General features: G+C 35.2%; 1 protein-coding gene across 2 annotated transcripts in view; it reads left to right on the forward strand.

The window, feature by feature from the left end:
* Positions 1-22,495, forward strand: part of IFTAP (intraflagellar transport associated protein) — a 63,424-nt gene that overhangs the window by 11,813 nt on the left and 29,116 nt on the right. The window contains exons 2-3 of one of the 2 annotated variants that reach the window (XM_039867276.1): positions 6,967-7,022; positions 8,803-8,957. In XM_039867276.1, coding sequence (XP_039723210.1) covers positions 8,855-8,957 — 103 coding nt within the window. In that variant the 5' untranslated portion in view covers positions 6,967-7,022; positions 8,803-8,854. The remainder of the gene's footprint in view (positions 1-6,966; positions 7,023-8,802; positions 8,958-22,495) is intronic. The other variant, XM_039867268.1, reaches the window with a different exon arrangement.

Genomic DNA, 22,495 nt, shown 5'->3' on the forward strand with positions numbered 1-22,495 from the left:
TTGTTGCAGAATGGATTAGTTGTCTCCTGAAGAAACTAGAAATTAGTGACTCATTTGGACAGGTGTTTTAAAACTCTGAGCCCTTACTATACCATTAGGAGAGCATTAGACTTGCAGTGGTCTCAGTCAAAGTCCCTATCTACCAAAGTGCTCAGCATAGAAACAAAATGTGAAATAGTAAGTAGTATTTATTGAGCATCCACTATGTATAGTCAGGTGGAGAAATAGAACAAAAACCACGTAGGCCTTAAGGAACATACGTGATAGTAGGGTGAAGCAACTTTCGATTGTGGATTAATGTGCCTCGCATTCTTCCCACATTCCCCCATTCACCCTTAAAGTTCTTAAAGTTTTACCAAAATCACAATTACAGGTTACTCAGCCCATTCTCAAACCTTGAGACAGAATCAAATTCAGACTCATACTGAAATATATTGTTTTCTCCTACCTTTAATCTAAGAAATAGTGGACAATTAAAAGATACAAGTCAGTGTAATTACAGAATAAAATAATTTTTGTTCCACAGGGGAGATAAAGGTAATGAGATATACTGATGTATAATTGAACATAAAAGGAAGCATAATTGGAGAAAAATAGACTGTCAGAGATGGAACGCAGCTTCAAGTTCAATCCCTTTAGTTTTACATCCAGACTACTTAAGGCCAGAAAAGTTAAATAACTTGCCAAGGGTAACACAGCTGCAGGTGTGTGTGTATGTGGTAGGTTCAGGTGAGGCAGGCAAGAAACACTCTTCTGCGAACTCATGACAGTGTTATCAAAAAGTCCAATGCACCTCTCAAGCATTACCATCTCCATTTTATAAATAGAGAAACAACTTAAATTACATTGATGCCCAATGAGTTAATAAGTGTTTGAAATACGGTCAGCGGTGACTTTTGATAGCATTTGGATAGGCATAAACTATTTAAAATTTTTTATAAGTGGCTGATTTTTAATAATAGTACAGGAAAGGGAGATGTTTGGCTTGTTGAGCAAATCCCACAATAGGAGTCAACTGGCAAAGAGGAGCAAAGAGGAAGGAAAAGGAAATATATAGAGGGAAGCAATCTACAGTTAATGATGGCTTGTCAAGAGAAAACATGACAAATGACAGTTTTTTTATTTAAAGCAGTTAATTAAATATCATCACCTGACCAGAATGACTGGTATTTTCCTATGTTCCTATGTTCTCTGATGTAAGGTGGACTCTTTGCTGTAAAGTTAAGCGAAAAAAAAGTTCAGAGGTGTTTTACAATGTTGTACTACCAAGAAAATTCTCTTGAGATTTTATTTTTAGAGAAGGAAGGAATTTGTGTTTTTTAATTTCTACTTTTGAGTATAGAAACCATGTTGGTGAAAATAAATTATGTGTGTGTTGTGTTGTGTACATCGAGGCAAAATTGCAAATAAAATGCTGAGAGTAATTGGAAGCTAGGGAACCGCTATATTACTTCTTAAAGCCCATTCATAATCACATTCGCAGGAATTTAGAATTAAAAATAGTTGGGAAATACATCTTTAAAATCTTATTTCTTTTAAGAGAATGTCAAATGAAAAGGTCAATTTTATTTGCAAGAGCTGGCATTTTAAAACACTTAGAAATGAATTCCTGCAAGCAGAGTTGATTTGGTTCGGTTGGTCTACACCTGCTTCTAACTAGCTGTGCAGGTTTTGCTTTAAAGGAGGCTTTCTGATATTGTAAAAGTACTGGGCATTGTGCAGGTGGCTGACAGGCTCAGGAAGCTGGAGCGAAGGGGATAACTGTAAAGAGTGGATGCCTTCATGTTATAGTTGTTATGCAATACAGATAAAATAAGCATTAATGGGACATTGCATCCCATGTGAAGCTGGGATTATAATGAGCGAAAAACTCTTTTATGACCGAAATACTATTGCATGGTTATAGAGCTATAAACTTGACTCAGATTCCACTACCTAATGGAGTCCCAGCCTTATTAGGGACCTTGGAAAAATGTTCACTGAAACATTCACTGTTACCATCCAGAACTTGCTGGTGTAGTTGATCACATTCCCGAAGACAGTAGATCAGTTTTGAACATGCTTGACATGTTCATGTACTGTACGTTTTCCTTGATAAATGTACTAGTCTATAGATCATGTGAGTAGGAGTTCTGTTAGAGGGGCGAAGGTAGGTTATTTACTTGTGATTGCCCACAGCTCTAAATTTTTCAAAAAAGCAAATAAAAGAAACGAAAATAGTGGTGAAAGGGTAGTCTTCTTGACTTCGAAAACAATGGATTTTCTGGAATTTGTCTTATGGGTATATCCTTCAGATTCCATGTCCACAGGTAATCTGGTTTTTAAAAAAGACAGGGAGCGAGCAGGGAGAGGAAGTTTGAATGCTTTGCTGTTTGCATTTTTCTTTGTTTAACGGAATTAATAGCTGTGTAATTGAAAACAGTCTAATATTCAGTTGACCTGCCTCAGTGAGTCAAGCAGACATTTCTAGATTGACTTAAACAGCTTGGAGGAAGAGTATATTTTGGGGAAATAAAATTGATTTTATACAATCTGCTGATGAACAGCAAGGCTTAATGAATGATAGCCTCAAGAAACCTCATTACAGTAGCTTGGATGAGTAGAAAAGGGAAACAAATTTTTCAAGAGGAAAGTTTCTGCTTAAACATGTAATTTTATAGATTAATATTATTCCCATCCCCCAGAGCTTTCTACAGTGGGAAGGCAATCAACATGCCTGAATTCCAACATTCTTGGTAAAACTTTTAGTGATAATTTTCTTTTCCTAAATCTCTTTTGCCTTAATTGCTTTACTCTTCTCCTGCTTCCCTTTCCCCATTTTTAAACTTTTAACTTAGAAATAATTATAGGTTAACACGACGTTGCAAAGAAATGTACAGGGAGATTCCATGCAACCTTGGTCTAGCCTTTTGCAATGTTAACATCTTTTATAACTGCACTATTAAAACTCGGGAAATCGGCATTGGTAGAATGCACAGACATATTCAGATTTCACCAGTTATATATACACTCATTTGTATGTGGGATTAATTCAACTATATCACATGTGTAGCCTTATATAACCACCACCACAATTAAGATGAACCATCATTACAAGACTCATAATACCCCCATTTATATTCATATCTATCTCCTCCCCTCCTTTCTAACCCCAGCAACCACTAATTTGTTCTCCATCTCTTTAAATATGTCATTTCTTAAATGTTACATAAATAGAATCATGCAGTATGTCCATAGAGCCTTTTGAGATTGGCTTTTTAAAATTTCACATAATGTCTTTGAGGTTCATCCAAGTTATTGTGTGAATCAATAGTTTGTTCCTTTTTATTGCTGAATAATATTCCATGGTATGGATGTACAACAACAGTTTGTTTAATCATTCACCCATTAAAGGACATTTGAGTTGTTTTTTGTTTTGGACTATTATGAATACAGCAGCTATGAACATTTGTGTACAAATTTTTGCATACTAATAAGTATTTCTCTGGGATAAATATCAAGAGTGCAATTGTCAGTTTAATTAGTAAGTCCATTTTTAGTTTTGCAAGGAACTGCCAAAGTGTTTTTCAGAGTAGCTGAATCATTTTGCATTGCCACTAGCAATGTATAAGTTAGTCAGTCTTTCTGCATCCCTGTCAGCATTTGGTGCTATCATAATTTTTCATTTTAGCCATTTCTAAGTGTGTGGTGGTATCTCATTGTCATTTTAATTTGCATTTCTCTAATGACTAATATTGAATATCATTTCATGAGATTATTTGCCATTTATACATTTTTTTTTGTTGAAATGTGTCTTTCATCCTTTTTAGATTGGATTTTTCTTTAATGTTGAGTTTTGAGAATGCTTTTTTACATTCTATATGCTAGTCCTTTGTTGGACATGTGATTTATAAAAATTTTCTCTCTGCCTGTAATTTGTCTTTTCATCTTAACAGGATCTTTCACGGAGCCAAGTTTTTAATTTTGCTGAGGTTTGATTTATCCAGTTTTCCTCTTATGGATTATGCTTTTGGTGTCAAGCCTAAGAATGCTTTGCCTAGTCCTATTCCTATAAAGATTGTCTATATATTTTAACTTCCTTTATAAAATCCACCCACTATTTTGCCTTGACATGTTTTTTTTGTTCCTATTCCTAGTATACCTTTTATTTTAAAATGCTGTCATTCCATTTCATATTGCTCTAATTCAAAAATAATCCAGAAACAGGTCATCAGAGTTTCAGGTCTTTTGAAATATAAAAGCAGAGTCCTTGTGATTGAATGGCTAGATTATAATCCCTCTTTTAGAAAGGAAATAGATCTGAGTATAGCTTTTTTTTTTTTTTTTTTGGAAACTAGATCTTTTTATTAAGGTGAACTTTGTGATATCTATGTTCATAGTAAGCATGTAGTGGCCCCCCATTTTTTATTAGATGTAGTTTTTAGGATAGTTGTCTATTTTTTTCTCTTTTCTTTAAGATGAGATTTTTCAAAGGAAAAAGTGTAGCTAAGACATGCCTACTACTGAGACCTCTGCACGGATGATAACACAACTTCTTTATTGGAAAGCTTTGTAGTCAACAGTAATCCCAACCCTTTCCTACCTTCCTCTAAATGCTTCCTTTAATATTTAGTGCAGGGGTATACCCCGGGGAATTTATGTAGAAGTATAGAAGTTTATGCTGTCAGCTTTTTTGGTGATAATGACGAATCTCATGCCTTTTAAGTGTTAGAATAGGTTTTCTGGGAGAAGCTTATAACTTGAAGTGCAGTGTATTCTTTGATGTTAGAAGTGTATGTTTTTATCTCATCCCAATAAAAAAAATACAGTAAAGGAGTTTAGATTATTTTCTGTTTTATAAGATTTGTATTTATGCCTTCCTCTTTATTCCTTTTATCTTTTCCTTTGTTTTCTTATTTGTACTGGTAGCTGTCTGGAACAACAATGTTACTGGGGTATAGAATGTAGTCAGAGATATGGATATATCTAGGGTAAGATTGCAATTTTTTGCTTAATTTCTTGTTGATTTCATGAATGCCTTAAAATTCATCATGAGCATGTCATTAGTATTTATGATATGAAAACCAAACAATACTTCTCATCATAGGGTCACTAGTTGACAAAAACCTCACCAAAAGTTTTTTCCCCAGAACATTCATTTATTCTCTATGATTGCACTAGGTGACCTTACGGTTTCTCTCAACTCTAAGAATCTGTGGCAATTTCTGTCATTGGACTTCTTTTTCTCTTCTTGATATGACCTAAAAGACATAAAAAAATTTAGAGAATGCAAAATAGGTGTAGTTCAGTCAAGGAAGAAGAAATCATCCATCTCAGATCTCTTTTATCATGTAAATAAATAGGTACACCTCCAATTCGACTTGGTTTTTTTGAGGTTAGTCAATTTTCCAGAATATAAAAGGAGACGCATCTTGTGAAGTACCAACGTTGCTGGTTTCATTTTCTTCGGCAAGGCAAATTATTTTGATAACATCCCATCTTACCTTTTAGCACAGCAAGAGATTTTTGTTGAGAACTATGAAAATTTGAGAAAGTAGGCTTTCGACAGCCCCTGCACAACTCTTTAAAAATGTGTTATTTGTTATTTTTAAGTATCAGTCGTACATCTCACAATTGTTTTTAAAAAGCTTTTTTTTTTTTTTCATACAACTTTGCTTGCTGCTAAAAAGCAGGTTAACCACTTTAAGAGGAGACTAGAAGAGACTAGCTCACAGGGACTCTTATTTTAAGGTTTACCACTTTTATCTCTGTAAGTTGCATTTTGTTTCGGTAAGTTGATCAAGCAGGGATCTGAAGATAAACATCAAAGATGTGCTTAAATTAATGGTGATAATTAGATGTACCACATTTCATAATAAAGTCCTTTCAGATAGCACACAGCACCAACTGGCTTGGGTGGTTGTTAGTTTCATTATTAGATATTAGAAAACAGAACTTTAGGAAGGTTGTGTGATTCTCTCGTTTTATCTCTGTGATTTGATAAGAAGAGAACCTTGTTCCTTACCAAGCCCGTGGTCTTCCTGTGACCTTTAGTAGTCTATACTACTCTGTGTTTCCTACTGGAGGCTGTAATTGTGAAAGTGTTATTTGTGATTTACCAGTAGATGTAACATCACAATATGTTCTAGGTCTTTCATGTGAAGCCCTAAGCCCACAAACATAAAATCTAAACCAGAACAAAAAATCTTGTTATCCAGGCAAGTCTGTTTCTCTCCACTTCCCCCACCACCCCTTTTCTCTCCCTCTCCCTTTCCTTCTTTTAGAAAAATACTTTATGATAAAAACACAAATGCACATGAATAGTAACTGAAAAAGCATTGCTTCCTTTTAGAAAACCACTAGGATTTGCATAAACCACTTGACTGTCTAGTAAATGATTATCTGCTCTGTCAGCCCCTGGGGACTTTTAACATTAGGTTGTTTGTATTTTTATAGATAAGGAAAGTTTTAAATTTGAAGGTGGGTGTTTGTTAGATGCTTCAAATAATGATAGTTTGTAAAACCGGTTTTTCCAAAAGTCTTTAAAAAGTCATAAAAACATAACCTCTTCTGTATGTGATAACCACATGAATAAAATTAAAGGCCTTGAAAGATTTTGAATTTGTGCTATGCACAGCCTGTTAATTATTTGCGTTTAGCAAAATTTACATGTGTTAAGGCTAAATACTCAAAATATACCAATCTGAGAATTGGAAAGGAAGTTTAAAGGAATTTCTGTCATCACTTCAAAAGCATCCACGAGGAGGCATTTGCAGAAATATAAAACACAAGCGGCTGCTTCTGTGTGGTACTCGCTTGCTGAAGTAGATTACCCAAGATGATCTGAGAATGAGATTGATATTATACAATGTTAGAATTTTGTTGGGGTCCAATTCTGGAAAAGCAGATTGACATGGACATTTTTGGAACTAAGTACGTGATAGTAAAATAATAGCCACCTCTGAATTTATTTATCATTTTTTCTAGCAACTGCAAGCATAATTTATTAAACTTCGGATTGCTGACACTTGACAGTGTTACAGGTAAATTTGCATAAACCATAACTGATGCTTTTTCCTGTATCTAATTATTAGGTACAGATAGCTTGAAACAGTTTCTTTCATTTTGAGATACAGAGCTACACATTTTCTTCTCACTCAGTCTTTTACAACCCCGTGTTTTAACCAGGGTTGTAAACCATGAAGAATTATCTTGATTTATCTCTAGATAACATCAGTGCCTTCAAAGTCAGAGAGGTGACAGTCAAAACAGGTCTTTGTGTAGGCAAAGGACAGAATACTAACACTGATCCATTATCATGATCATGATCATCATGGCTAACATTTCTTGAGGTGCCACGTATACTCATTTAATCCTCATAGCAATCCTGTGAGGTACATGTAGCTTCACACCCTTGGGGTCAGATGTATTTCAGAATTTATAATTTTTTAGAGTTCAGAAAGATAATCATATTACACAAAAATCTCCAGCGGGGTCTGGGAAAGCACCTCAAAAGCAAGCCAATTAGTATTTCTGCAGGGAAACATAAATAGTGACACTGAGTAGAATAAAGAAAAGCCATACATACTTTCATGTTAATTCAGATCAGTACTTGCCATTAAATGAGGTTGGGCATCAGCTTACGAAAGCTTTTTTTTTTTTATTTATCAAATAAAGTTAATAACAGGTAATAGATTTTTACTCTTATTTTAGAGAAAAATAAGAAACTTGATGCTTTCTCTGTGTGCTAGGTAGTATTGGAGACCCCCTCCTTTTTATAATCCTCCATGAATTGTACTAGCTACTTAGGCAGTAATTACTCTTCTGCTTTCTGTAGATAGTCAATTTTCTCAAAGCGATGTAAGAATGACATTTCATACAGAATGAATGGAATTTAACAAGATGAAATCTAAGTAAAAACAAAGTTCAGACTGTGCAGGCATTGTGGTATTGTGTCTTAGCTGACAGGCGTTCAGTTTGCTGTGTGTTAAATGAACTGACTGTGTAGAGGGGTCACAGCAGCGTGAGTGTGATCTTCAGCTACGTAGAAGGAGGGTGGGTTTTGGAATGTGGGAATTAGTGAAATCTCACTGTATCCAGGGCCATTTCTGGAATCTTGTTTTCATTTCCAATGGCATATTTTAGAGAAAGGAAGCCAGTATAAAATCTTTAACAGGTAGATTGATCAGGAGGATGAAAGGACTTGAAGCCACATCAGGTAAGGCACAAGTAAAGTAATTGGGCAAGTTTATATGAGTATTTTGCCAGATTCTAGCAATATTTGACTACATACTTGTTCAGATAAGTACGGATGCTCTTTGACTTACGATACGGTTATGTCCAGATAAACCCAATCAATGCAAGTTGGAAACATTGTAGGTTTAAAATGCATTTAATACTGTTTACCCTCGTGATCGAGTGGCTGGCTAGGAGCTTCAGCATCACCAGAGGGTATGGTAATGTGTATTGCTAGCCTGGGAAAAAATCAAAATTTCTTAAGTCAAGTACCATCTGTAATTTTAACTTGATGTTGATTGACTGCCAGCTCTACGCAACTTCCTGAGCTGTTAAACACTTGGGGTACAAAGATGAAAAGACACGGGAATTAAGAAGATGAGAATGAGGAAACTGAAGCCAAGGATAACAATTCAGAAACCAAGATATGAATAAACTCTGGTCTTTTGAACTAAAGTCTAGTACTCTAGGAACTATCGTATCTGTCCTTTGGGGCCCTGGAATTCTTCCACCTACTCATCTAGCATACTTTCAGAGAGGCTGGTACTGCACGAATCTCTCTAGCTCGTATTCTTCTTTGTTTCGTAGATAAAATGGCCTTGTGAATAGGAATGCTTGTCCACACATCAGAATTGGAGATATGGATGAAGATCAAATGATTGAAGAAGTTTTGGATAAGTTTGTTAATTGTCATGAGCAAACATATGAAGAATTTCTGAGCACTTTTACTCATCTTTCAAAAGGTAAAATGGAGAAATAAGCTTTCATTAGCAGTAGAGATGAAGAACCTTGGCCCCTTCTGGGTCATTGATCCACATTTGTGAGACTATTGGTTCTTCACTTAGCTGCACATCGGACTCACCTGAGGAACTTTTAGAGTTTATCGATACCATGGCCCATTCTAAATTTTAGTGGGGGCCTAAGAATCAGTAGTTTATAAAAGTTCCTCTGGTGATTCTAATGTGTAACCAAGATTGAGAACAGGGACGTTTCATAATCTCCGACATTATAACACTCTCGAGATACCTGTCTTCATGATTTATGTCTTCTTAACAAGTATAAAAGAAAGGTAGTTATAATGAAAAGAAGGAAAAGTGATCGCAACCTGTTTATTTTGTTGTGCAAAATAATTGGAATATCAATATCTGCTTTGTTTATACTTAAAAACTGGACTGTGGTTCCCTTTATACTTAAGGGATATGGAGAATTTAGGAATTCTCTAGTTAACTTCAGGACTGTGAATGATCTGTTTTGACATAATACTTGGATCAAATTCACCTTGATAATGCTCAAAACACCTTGGTCTGTAATTTGGGTCCAGGCAGATGCTTGCTTTCTTTGAGCCTAGTGATTTAGTACCATAGTCACTGGACCCAAACATGACAGTATGAATGGCTGAGGGTGGAGTGTGGAAACAGGGTAAAACGGGCAGAATTAATGCATCTTGGTATGCCAACTGTGTTTGATAATCCAAATTATTTGGGAAATTATTTGTAAAGCAGGCTTTATTTTTGTACTATGGAAGAGTAAGGACTTGCAAGGACTTGAATATTTTAAGGAGATTATAATATTTTTGTTTTGAGGATAAGAGGGTCTATTCTTTTTTCGAATTTCTGTATGATCATTGCATGCTGAGACAGAAACTGTTGTCCATGTGGCAACTTCATTTTGAGTTCAGTTTTGGGCCCCAAACTGAGCTGAAATAAATGATGATGCAAATAACATAAACTGCATCTCCAAGCACACTAATTTTTTTCCTTTCAAAATATCCCTAGGCGCCAGTTCACATTATAATAAACTAATGACCTGAAAAAATTCCTCTTAAAGCACAAAAAGTTGTGAGTGCAAAAATGCATCTTAAATCAGTAAGCATCCTTTTATTTCCCCCTGAAACATTTAAATACCTTCTGAAAAACCAAACAGGACTTAGGGACAGGCCTAAGAATTGAATGATAGTCAGAAGAATTGATTGAAGTGAATATGTTATATTCTGTTTTAAGGAAAACATGAAAGCTATTTCTTCAAAGTTTTCTCCTTCTTTCCAGCCCTCCATTTGTCTTAGTGTTTCGTCGTTTTGCTGATATGTAGTGGAATCTCTTCTCTGTTAAAGTGGTTAGCACCATGCATACTTATGTGCATTTCTTTAGTAAGTTTAGTTTCTCAAGTCCATTACCATTTCCATTGATTGACTGTTCTTTTTAACTTTATAATAGTTATATGCCAGAACACTTATGGGACTCATTTTCCTTCCAAGAGTGTTAAAAGGGTCAATAATCCTATTAAAAATGTTTCCCTGGAAAAAATTAAACTGTAGCTTTATTGAAAGAAATTCACATTACCACTTCAGACTCTTGGAAAAACAGTTGGAAACTGTTAATATTGTAGCATAATTCTCACTATAGTACATTTATGCTGATCATGTTTCGCAGTTTTTTTTTTTTAGAGGAGCTCTGTTTTTTTTAAACCGTGGCATATTTGATAAAAAATATAATGTTCTGCCAAAATCTTTAAAGAGACATATTAATTATGAGTTTTAAACAGTTATAATTGAATTTTCAGTAGTGTCTTTGGTTCAAGAGAGTAAGACCAAGTTGTAAGATTCGTATTAGAATGTCAGCGTGCAGATTTTGGTTTTATTCATTATCAGTGAAGACATCATTATATTGACATTATTGTGAATGAAGAGACCAAGTTTCAGTCATTGGTGTCTCAGTTTCTTTGTGAATATGATTAATTTATAGGTGTTTTTAGAATATCCATCTAAAGGGAAAAAATTCTTCTTCCTTCTTGTCTGTCACATTTCTATCATTTTTTTTGGTTATAAAAAAATGTGATGTAAAACTTACATTCGATTTTCTGTTAGTGCATTCATTCATTCCTTCTGAGTGTCTAGTTATGGTCTAGATATTATGTTAGTTGCCAAGGATCCAAAAATAAATAAGATATAATTTGTGTTCTCAAGCACTCATAATCTAGTGAGAGAGAGAAATAAGCAAACAAGGAATTACACTAATGTATGATAAGTACCATAATGGAGAGAAGCAGAGCTCTGTGAGCTCTCATAGGAGGGCCATTCTGCCCATACTCAAGGGAAGGACAGTTAAATCTACCCATTGGAGAGGTGAACCTGGGATAACCACTGGACCAAAACTTACCCTGAGTCCTAACACGTTAAATAGAGTCCAGGAAGGTTTGATAGATGAGAGCTGCATTTGAAAGATGTTAAAGTTCTTCTGTTGGTGATGGTGCTTTTGGATCACAGTTCCATTTGTTTTAGTACTAATACATATATTTATACAAAACAATTTTTAATAGTAGGTTTAAATAATGAATTTTCCAGATGGAGATGTAGCTTTGCTTTTAGTAAGGTTTAGAGTTATTTCTAAGCTGTTGAAAGGAAAAGGCAGGTTCTTTCGATTTCTTTCCACACCGAGATGATCGCAGAATCCGATTTGGGGAGCATTTACTCTCACCTTTTACAATGGTAGTTACTGCCCATAATGCCATCACACAGAGATCACAGAAATTATATATGTAAGAAGCCAGTGACTTAGAAGTTGACATTCAATCTTTTTACTTTATTATGTCACATATAAGTAACCTTGGGGCTTTTCAGTAGTTACATCTTATCCCCCATCCTCCCCACCCTCCCTCCCCCTCACACCATTATTGCTCTGATTTTGTGCTTCAGGCTAAATGGTTAATTTCCATTAAAGTTGCCCATTTTACCAACTATTCAGCTTTTAGTCTGGAAATTGAAATGAATATACTGTGGTTTTATGATGAAATCTTAAATAAATCTTTTGTTTTTCGTTCTCTAATTTCATTCTTAAAATATTTAGGATCCAGTTTCCCAAGCAATTCTACCAGTTTCTATATTACCACTTAAAACAGCTTTTTATTCGCTGCAGTATTTATCTGCTTTAACCTGTTTTCTTATGTCTAGATCAAAGATATGTTTTCAATTTTGATGTGTAATTTTGTTTTTAGTTTTCTTCATGCTATTCTCATTTCACTAGTAATACTTTTTGCTTTTAGCATTTTGTCGTTCTTTCCACATATCTTTGAAAAAAATTCCTGTCAGCTCAACTTTCTTTTCTCCCTTCATACTTGTTAATACTTGAGGTAAATGCCCCCTTAAGTAGAATATTGTGTGTCTGAATGTTTAGGACAAAGGACTGTGCCTGCGGCTTCATGTGCTGGTGTTAGTGGTCTGAACTTTGATTGTTCCAGACTCTAAGTTTCAAAGCCTCTAAATAGCTTTCAGTCTTCCTTGGATTTTAATAATCTTATGTAATCATAAGAGAGTTTAATCTATATTTTTTGCTTTATTCACATTTAGTTCTTTAAGGAGATAATGCCAATAGTCTACCATCATTACAAATCTCAGGGATGTATAGTTATCATTGTGATTTGTGATCATTAAGCCTACACTGTCTGATATAGGAGCCACTAGCTACATGTGACTACTGAGCATTTAAAGTGTGGCTAGTGCTCCCTAGGAACTGAGTAAAACTGATACTGAATTCAGTTATTGAAAAACTTTTAAATATGTTTGGGACAACTTGTTTTTTTTTAAATGTAATTTAATAGTAAATTTTTTTTATTGTAAATTTTATGAACTATAAATACAGATCAGATATTTCTGATGAAAATTTTGCATTTTAATTGAGATATGCAATAAGTAATTTGAAGAATCTTAAAGACAGTATAAAAATAGGAAGCAAAATATCCCAATAATATTTTTGACTACATTTGAAATGACAATATTTTGGAAAATTGCCTTAAAATATATTACTAAAATTAACTTCATGTTTTTTTAAACTTTAAATATGGTTGCTTGAAAATTTTAAACTGCACACGTGGCTTACATTATATTTCCAGACACTAACCTGGGCTTATTATATGAGACACTCTATAGTGAGGGGTCGAGAAATTTTTATATTCGTAAGTCTCTCCATGTAATTCTGTTGCACCACCAGTTTAGACTACAAATTCTGATAATATGCACTCGCTTAAATGGTAGGACTATCTATACTCCTTTAAGATACCAGATAATTGCCCAAAGTTTGTTTCTGTTTCAATTGTAGAATTGGAAGAGACAGTCCAGTGCTCTTTATTTTAGATTCTCACCAAGCATTTATCTTGAGTAATTTATTTAATTGTCACAAGGATACAAAGAAATAGCTATTACTGTTCCTTTTTATAGCTCAGGGAGATGAAAGTTGTTGTAGATTAGCAATTTGCTTGAGGTCTGGTCAAGCATTCCAACTCCAGACATCTGCCCCTCCTCTGTACTGCTGTACCCCTCCCACAGAAACATCTGGGATTGTGCGATTGTAAGAAAACTAGTCTAAAATTATTATTGATAAGAAGCTGACATTTATAATGTACTGAATATTATGCTAAGCATTTTACCTGTATCATCTCAATTAGTCCTTATAATAACCCAGTGAATTTTTTTACATTTTAATCTTTATTATTTTTATTATCCCAATTTGCAGATGAGGAAACCAGGGCTTAAGGTTAAGTAACTTGCTGTTATGGACCGCATTCGTTTCCTTAAAATTTATACATTGAAGCCATGCTTTCCAATGTGACTGTATTTACAGTTAGGCTCTTTAAAGAGGTAATTGAGGTCATCAGGCTGGGGTCCTAATCCAAAATGACTGGTGTCCTTAGAAGAAGAAAGAGACATACCAGGGAAGTACACATGGAGAGAAAAGGCCATGGGAGGACGCAGCAAGAAGACAGCCTCCTGCCAGCCAAGGAGAGGGGCTTCAAGGGAAACCAAACTTGCCAATATCTTGATTTTGGACTTTTAGCCCTCAAAACTGTTAGGAAATACATTTCTGTTCTTTAAGCCACCCATCATGTGGTATTTTCTGATGGCAACCCTAACTTGCCCAAGATCATGTAACTAGTGAGTGGTGGCAGTGAATTATGGGCTTAGTTGGTGTGGCTCCAAAGCCCATACACTGACCCACTTTGCTTTTCTGCCTTACTTAGAGCTCTGGGCAGTTCTCAAGATCTGGGAGTCACTGGCATATAGATAACATGAGTCATCGGATGGATGTGCTACCTCAAAGTAGAATTATTGTATCGTCCCTCTAGGGAGTGTAGGCTCCGTGAAGTTGCTTGTGGATTTTGTTCACCATTATTACTCTAGTGCCTACAGCAGTGCCTGCTAATGTAGAATAAGTGATGCGTAATAAATATTGTTGACTAAATGAAATAAAAAGAAAATAAGAGAATACAGAATGATGGAAGGACAGACAAGAGGGCATTTAATTCACATTCACATTTCATGGATGAGCACAGGAAGAAGAACCTGCAAAGTAGACTGTGTCACGATACCCTAAGTTTGGATTTGATATGCTAAGTAGCTGGGAGACATAGACACACACACACACACACACACACACACACACTCTCTAGAGTGATTTTGAAAAGTTGGGGCAAAAGAAGAGTAGAAGAGAAACAAGTGGGTGTCAGGGGAGACAAGCTAGGAGGCCGAGCAGAAATCCATACGTGGAGGGAGATAGGACTAGGATAGTGGAGGAGGAAATGGAAAGCCAAAAGGGCCCATGAGACGCTGCAAGTGAGAGAATGACAGCACTTAGTAACAGGTGACTGGCAGAATTAGGGAGAAGAAAGTCGAAGACCAGTCACAGGTATCTTGCCTGGAGGGTACTGAGGCCCACAGAGGACAAGTGACTTGTTCAAAGTTACACAGTTCTCATTACAGGAGTCTTCCACTTTTTTTCTCTTATTGAGTGTATGTTCTGTCAAGAGCTTAGAATCTTGGGCTGGGATTTGGTTTACACTTTTGGATTGATAAACTTCGAGTTGTCATTTCAGCCAAAGGAATATCACTATTCATACTGACGACTCCTAAAAAATGTAATTAAAAATGAAACTGGTGACAGCACATGAAACAACACGTTTCCATAACTGACACATCATTTTGGTCCCCAAAGCTATTTTGAATTTGAATGTTAGAAATGCATCTTTAAGCTTCCATGGGGTAAAAAGAGTCTTTTCCCAATCTGAAGAATGAATTTAAAATCTGCTGTAAAAATACCACAGAGAAAAATATAGAAAGCAGCTGGCCCTCTTACCAGTTTCAGAGCAGGAAAAGAATTTCAGCGGAGCAGAAAAACAGCTTTCTCTTATAAAAGAAAACACAACAACAAAAAATAATCGTGGCCGTGTAGCCTTTTGCAGTTGTTTTCTGTAGGGCATTAGAGATCTGTGGGCTTAACATTGTTTTGATACCCTTGCAACTGGCAGGTTGTCTGCCAGAGGAAGTTGGAAACGAACTGACCAGCTTTATGCTTCCAGGTGGCACTTAAGCCACATTTTCTGTACTGTTGTTATCAGTCATTTAATTCCCTACTGAATATCGAGTGGTGTTTTTAGTTCACAGGCCATTTGCAATATCTTTCTGTTTCCTTTTATCGTTAGCCACAGTGAGAAAAAAAATGGCAACTCTGGACGCACTCTTGCAAATGTGAGCTTAACAGTAAAGCGCACAATTGAAAATAATGGCAAATAGCAATAAACATACTTTAACTTAAGACGTAGACCATTGGGGATGTTAACCTCAAGGGAAACAGAAGGCATCATATGAGAACTTGCTAATAAAAGCAACTAGGCAGTTAAAAAACTCAATTAATCTGATATTCCATGGGAGAGATAAGGAAGTGGTATTATTTTAAAGCTTTTTATTGGTGGTTTTCCTGCTTCTTTTCTTTTTCTTTCTTTCTTTCTTTCTTTCTTCTGCTTTCTTTCTTTCTTTCTTTTCTTTCTTTCTTTCTTTCTTTTCTTTCTTTCTTTCTTTCTTTCTTTCTTTCTTTCTTTCTTTCTTTCTTTCTTTCTTTTTCTGGTTTTGCTGCAAAGAATAAAAGAAAAAGAAAAAAGTTCATGGTTTTATATCGATCACAAAGTCAGTGGCTATCTGTATGTGACTTCTTTATCACAACATAACATCAAATATCACACAGAACACTGAAAGAGAAAAAAAGGATTGAATGAAGCAAACTAATTTATAGCATGGTCCTCTGCAAGAAACAGCATCAGCAGCATTAACCTGTTCTTTCTCTTTGAGGGAACATCTGCAAACTGTAATTAAGCAATTTTCATTTGTTTCTCTGTTTCTTTTGTCATCACTAAATCACTACACTTAGAGAACAAATTGACAAATTATGAAACACAGAAAAATGCTGGTTCAGTTGCAGAAGGAAATTTCCTTCCTCAAATTATGATGGATTTTGAGCTGATGGAGCCATTTTGTTTTAGATGTATTAGCATAAATCTTCAGCTGCAGTTGTTACAATTCATGTTTATTCTACACATGAATATTTGGTCCACAGATAATTTGTTTTCTGTGCTGCGGTTAGGTGTAATTGGATAAGGAAAGAAAATGTATTTAAGTATTTACATTTTGAATTATAATCATTAAATTTATTTTTGGCCACGTTTTTAATGTGCAGTATTTTGTTGTAATAAATATCTTTTTGAGTGTGTTTTCTCAGTGAAGTAAGATATTATGAGTTTTAAAATTTGGTTTCTGTACAAATAAAAGCATCATTTTTTTGATTATATCTTTTCGACACACATATGTAATACAGTATATTTTATGTGTACATATAAATTAGAGAGGTGAACTTAGGCAAATGGAATTTTGAACTTTTACAAAGCAGAAACAGAGAACTATATAGTAGCCAAATATACTTTTAAAATGGTTACTATCGACCTTTAAGTAGCTGATTTAAATAATATCATGTACACATTTATTTTGTATGCATTTCTCTTTAACTGGTGACATTATTTTCACTCATTGTAAATGTATTGTTATACTTGATGGAAATGAGTAAATTACTCGACTTGAAACTGAAATGGTCATAAAACTGCATCCAGTGATTCAATCGAATGGGCATGTATTCAAATCTGGATGGTTTTAGCAAAATGTTCATTGAGCCGTAGAACAATAATATTTTCTTTGAAATGGTCAGCTGAACACGAAGGATGCAAACAGGAAACTTCATCTTGACCAAACTCATATCTTCCTTATATGAAAATCAAACTGCAATCTGTCTAGTATGAGGTTTTTTTTTTTTTTCTCCCTACTTGGATTCATTCCAGGTGAGATAGAGTTAAGTGACACCAGTTAGCTCACACTTCTTGCACACTATTGCTCTCTTAGCACAGGCAGGAATCATTTAACCATTTTCATGTGTTTTCTGGATTTAGCCTGCCTTTGTATTAGATTTTATAGTGTATGAATTGCTGATTAGAAAAAAAGACTTGTGAATCAAGTACCATAGTTTATTTTTTACCCCCTCCTCCATAAATTATGTTTTGTGTGACTTGTAGCCAGTCATCTAATTTCTGGGTATTGCATTTAGTCTCTAATTACAGTGTCAATCCAGTTCTTCTTGCTAATGTTGAGGTCATTTCAATATTGACCGTGTTCCTGTTATATTTAAGGCATTGAGCTAGAATCTGGGAATACAAGATGCAGGTGACAGGGCCCCCACTCTGATATGTCCTTCTTATTTATTTCTTTGTGTATCTGTTCCAAATGCTCTAGATGTGTGAAGGCACAATAGCAATCTATATGTTTATAGACTAGATAGAGGTTGATTGGTGAGGTGACACTAATTACTTTTTTACATAGCGCTGATAACGCAATAACCAGAATATTGCCTTTGGTTTTGGGGTCTCAGTTTTAGATTAAATAAACATTATTTATGAGTTAAGAAAAGAGTAATCAGAATGATTAGAACAGTGGAATTTTTAGACTGTTTTTTCTTTTTCTTCTTTTTTTTTCTGACTCCAACCTTTTTTTTCCATCCCGAGGGACGGGCTGGAGTGCCCTGAAAAAAAGGAGAGACTGTGAAAGACATGTACCATTTAAGTCTTCTCTAGCATCACCCTAATGCTGTTTGCCAATGTATGAGTCCTGGATTATTAGAATTTTGTGAGGAAGAGGTTATTCTATCTCATAAAGTTTAGAAACTTCTAAGAAGCATATATTTGTAAAGAAGATGGAAAAAATTTATTCTTACGTTCTTCAACCGATATGAGTAAAAGAGCTTGTCTTAAGCAGATGCGTCTTCATGCAGGCAGGCAGAAGGGCATGATTTCAGAGTGAAGGGAAATTTTTTCGGTTGATGGAATTTAGCTTTATGAAGTGTTTTGTATATTGCACTTATATTTTTCATTTTGTTGTGGGCAGGACCAGTGTAAACTATTCTAGTTAGAGATTCAGAAGAGCTAGTTCAGGCATTTATTAATTCTGAGACTGCAGGCCTGCCACTTACTCTCTCCGAATCTGTAAATCAAAGATCATTCTGCCTGCTTGGAATGTCTCACATGGCTGTGGTGAAGATCAGATGAAATATACATGTAGGTGTTTGGTAAGTTTTAAAGATTTATCTAAGTATAAAATGTTATGTTTATAGAGACTATTTATGATTTAAAAGAGGGACATCAAGGTTATATATTAAGGAAATCTTGAATCTAGAACATAAAAATGTAAAATACTATCTACAATGTTACTTGTCCATACCATATTCCTTGAAGTTAAAACCAACTATGTGTCTAGATATAGTATAGTGTCTATGTGTAGTGTATATAGTATAGTGTAAGACTATACAGTTCAGGGAATAATCCTACACTGGCCTCTGGTGGGTAGACTACATAGTATGTTTGCACATGACTTCAGGCAAAGGTATTTATGTGCTTTGACAAACATAAGATGTGCTTCTTTTTTATTTTCAAAATTTAGGTTGTACCTCATGGAATTTTCACTTGAGACTCTTACCTTAAGTATATGTAAAGATCACCTGGGAGGGAAATCCTGGGGACCAAGCCCCCAATTTTGATTTTGTAGTTTTAGTGTGCAGCCCAGGAACCTTGCCTCTCAAACCATCTTTGAGAAATATACCCTAAATGAGATCAAGGAGGGTATGGAGAATGCATGAATTCTCCCAAATTCTGTGATTTTGTATATATTGCATTTTTCCGGGAAGAAGGACCATAACTTTAATGAAATTCTCCACAGTCTCCATCCAAAGATTAAACAACAAGTATTTTATTTTAAATATAAATTTTAACTTAATGTCATCATTTTATATTATTTAAAAGGCACTTTGACAGTGAAAAAATGTGGTGGGTTACAAGAATAATTTTACGGTGATCTTGCTAATCTCTGATACAGAGGCTAGAATATAATAGTTTATTTTAGAGTAGGCTTTATTTAGTTCAGCGTACATTCTGTTCCAAGTCTGAAGGGTTATTGTGCATGTGTCTATAGGCCAAAGTTGACCCATCACAGGGGAATCTCCTTGCTTCTTCTGTTGTTGCTGGAACTGTGTTCTTTGTGAGCGTTTTGCCATTAGCAAGTGTACTAGCAAGAGACACGGGAGACCACATGGGCTGTGTAGGCATCTTATTGATGTAGTTCTAGGATTTGTCTCTCCAATGATTTTGTTGCTTATGATAACTTTTCTGCTGTGTATTTCATATGTGAAGGTACTTGGTAAGTTAAAAAAATTTACTCAACTGTAAAATTTTATGATTAGAGTAACTGTGATTTAAAAGAGGGACATATAAAATTAAATATTAAAGGAGTCTCGAGTCTAAAATATAAAAAATGTAAATGTAAAATATTACATTTTTTTCAGTATTTCCAAGAAAGACTTTTAAAAAGAAAGGGGATGCATGTAGATATTCCTCATAGATTGAGGATTAGAATAAAATGCTTTTTACTTCTAAAAATAGGAGGGCTTTTTTTGCGGGGGTCATGGTAGGAAAATTAGAAAGTACAGAGAGGCACAAACACGTATACACATATACACACAGCAAAACAAAAAACATGTTTTTTCTATAGGAGTAGAATTTTTAGCTACTCTATGGCCACTCAGAAGAAAGATTACATTTCCCAGTCTCCTTTGCAGATAGGTATAGCCATTTGACTAAGTCTGTGCCAGTAAGAAGTGAGGAGAACTGATTTGTGTAACTTCTGGGTCATATCTTGAAGGAAACATACCCTAGACTCTTTTTATTCTTTTCCCCGGGCTGGAAGTAGGCAATCATTGAGCAACTCCTTAGACCCAAGAATAGAAGCCATGTGCTAAGGATGGCAGAACACCCCACCAGCCTGGATCCCTGGATCACCTGATGGAACAGAGCCTGCCCACCTGCCTTGAACTGTTACATGAGAGAGAAAAAAATTCTTTTTTAGCTGCTCTATTTTGGTGCTTCCTTGACAGAGTAGCTTAAGCCATGCCTTCACTAATGACACAGGGGGATAGATGTGTACTCTTTCTTCTTCTTTTTCTTTACCCTCTTGCTTGGAGCAAGGGTATGGTGGTGCATCATTTTAAGGCATGCAGAGAAGGGCGGTGCCTTGTGGATGGCAGAGCAGAAATATAGGAGGAGCCTGGATTTTAGGATGACTGTGGAGCAGAACAACCATATTAGCTCTGAATTGTTTAGTCTGTCCCCTTACATGAGAGAGAAATAACCTTCCATCTTATTTAATCAATTGTTACTTTGGGTGTCTGTTTCATGTAAGCAAACCTATATCCAATTAATTAATTAATAATACCATAATCCTGTGTCTTAGAGATAAACTAAGGATGTATAGATCCTTTCTGAACTTTTCTGTTGATTAATTTATATATACGTATATATAATTATTAGTTAAGAACATGGGACTTGGTGACAGCCAGGATTTGAATCTGAGCTCTACTACTTCCCCACTTGTGGTCTTAAGAAAGTTTTATTTAAAATCTCTGAGCTTCAGTTTTGTTATCCGTAAGATGGATATAATAACCTTCATTTTATAGATTTGTTATTAGTATTAAATAATTATATATATGTATATATGAACATATACACAAATACTTATGTTTATTTATATTAACAGTACCTGAATTACAGTAAAGGCTCAACCTAAAGTTTCATTCACTTGTATATTCAGCAAATTTATTATATTATCTTAAGTGGGCTCATACTATACATACTCTTTGTATCTTGCTTTTCCACATATCAATTATGAACATCTTCCCATGTTAATAAATATGGTTATTTTAACAGTATTTTTAATGACTGCATTACATTTAATTGTGTGGATATGCCATAATTTATTTAACCATCCTCTTTTTGTCGAACACTTATTTACAATTTTTGGCTACTGTAAGTGATGCTGTATCTCACATCTTCGTTCATTCAATAAATGTTTATTAAACACCTACTATGTGCCAGTATTGCTCACATAAGTGAACAAAAGAGACAAAGATCATTACCTTCAGGGAATTGCATCTTAGAAGGGGGAAGGCAGACGGCAAACCATAAACGTTAGTACAAACAATAAAAGTAATAAATAAGAAAAATATTTTTGTTAGAAGAAAGTGATTGCTTTGGGAAAGAAAAAATATAGAACAGAGCCTTTGTGCTGGTAGCGGGTATGGAGGGTTGCAGTTCTATGTAGGGTGATCTAGGTGGCCTGGGGAAGGTAAAATTTGAATGAGGATTGGAAGGAAGTGAGGGAGTTCAGTTTGCAATACTTTAGGGAAAAGTATTTGAGACCAAGGGAACAATCAAGGCAGAGTTGTGCTGACAGCAGCAGCCTGGTTGAGGAATAATGAGGCAGCAAGTGTGACCAGAGTGTCATGAGCATGGGTGAGAAGAATGAGAACTGAGGTCAGAGGGTATGGAAGTGGGGACAGATAAGGCATGGATAGCCTTGTAGGTCCTTGTAATGGCTTTAGCCTTCTGTATCTGTTTGTTTACCCATTCATTCATTAATTCATTCAATCTAGTAGCTGCATCTTTTCACTCTTTTTATTTATGGCCTTTGAGTAAATTTTTACACATGGAAATGCTGGTTCAAAGATAAGCAAAAATTTAAGGCTTTGATCAAGTAAACATTTCCGAGGGAGTGGATTAGACATTTTGGCTTTATAGTGAAATCTTTGCCCACGCACTTAATTATTTCTTTTGGAAAAATTCTTAGACATGGAACTGCTGACTGAGAGATATGAAAAGGTTATGCTTTTGTGTGAGTAAAAGTTTTAATGGAATTGATTATGTTTCTTCTAGGCAGAGGTCATGTCTCACAACTTTCTTAACTCCTCATCTTCTAGCCTGGCCTGGTGTTAAGCACACAGTGTGCCCGCTATTTGGAGGGTTGCATTCTAGTTTTAATTGTTACATGTCCTTTGCAGTGGAAAATGAACATTTTCCTTTTCACAAACTATGAGCAAGT

Source organism: Pteropus medius, unplaced genomic scaffold, assembly GCF_902729225.1.
Source record: "Pteropus medius unplaced genomic scaffold, Ma_sr-lr_union100, whole genome shotgun sequence".
NCBI lineage: Eukaryota > Metazoa > Chordata > Mammalia > Chiroptera > Pteropodidae > Pteropus > Pteropus medius.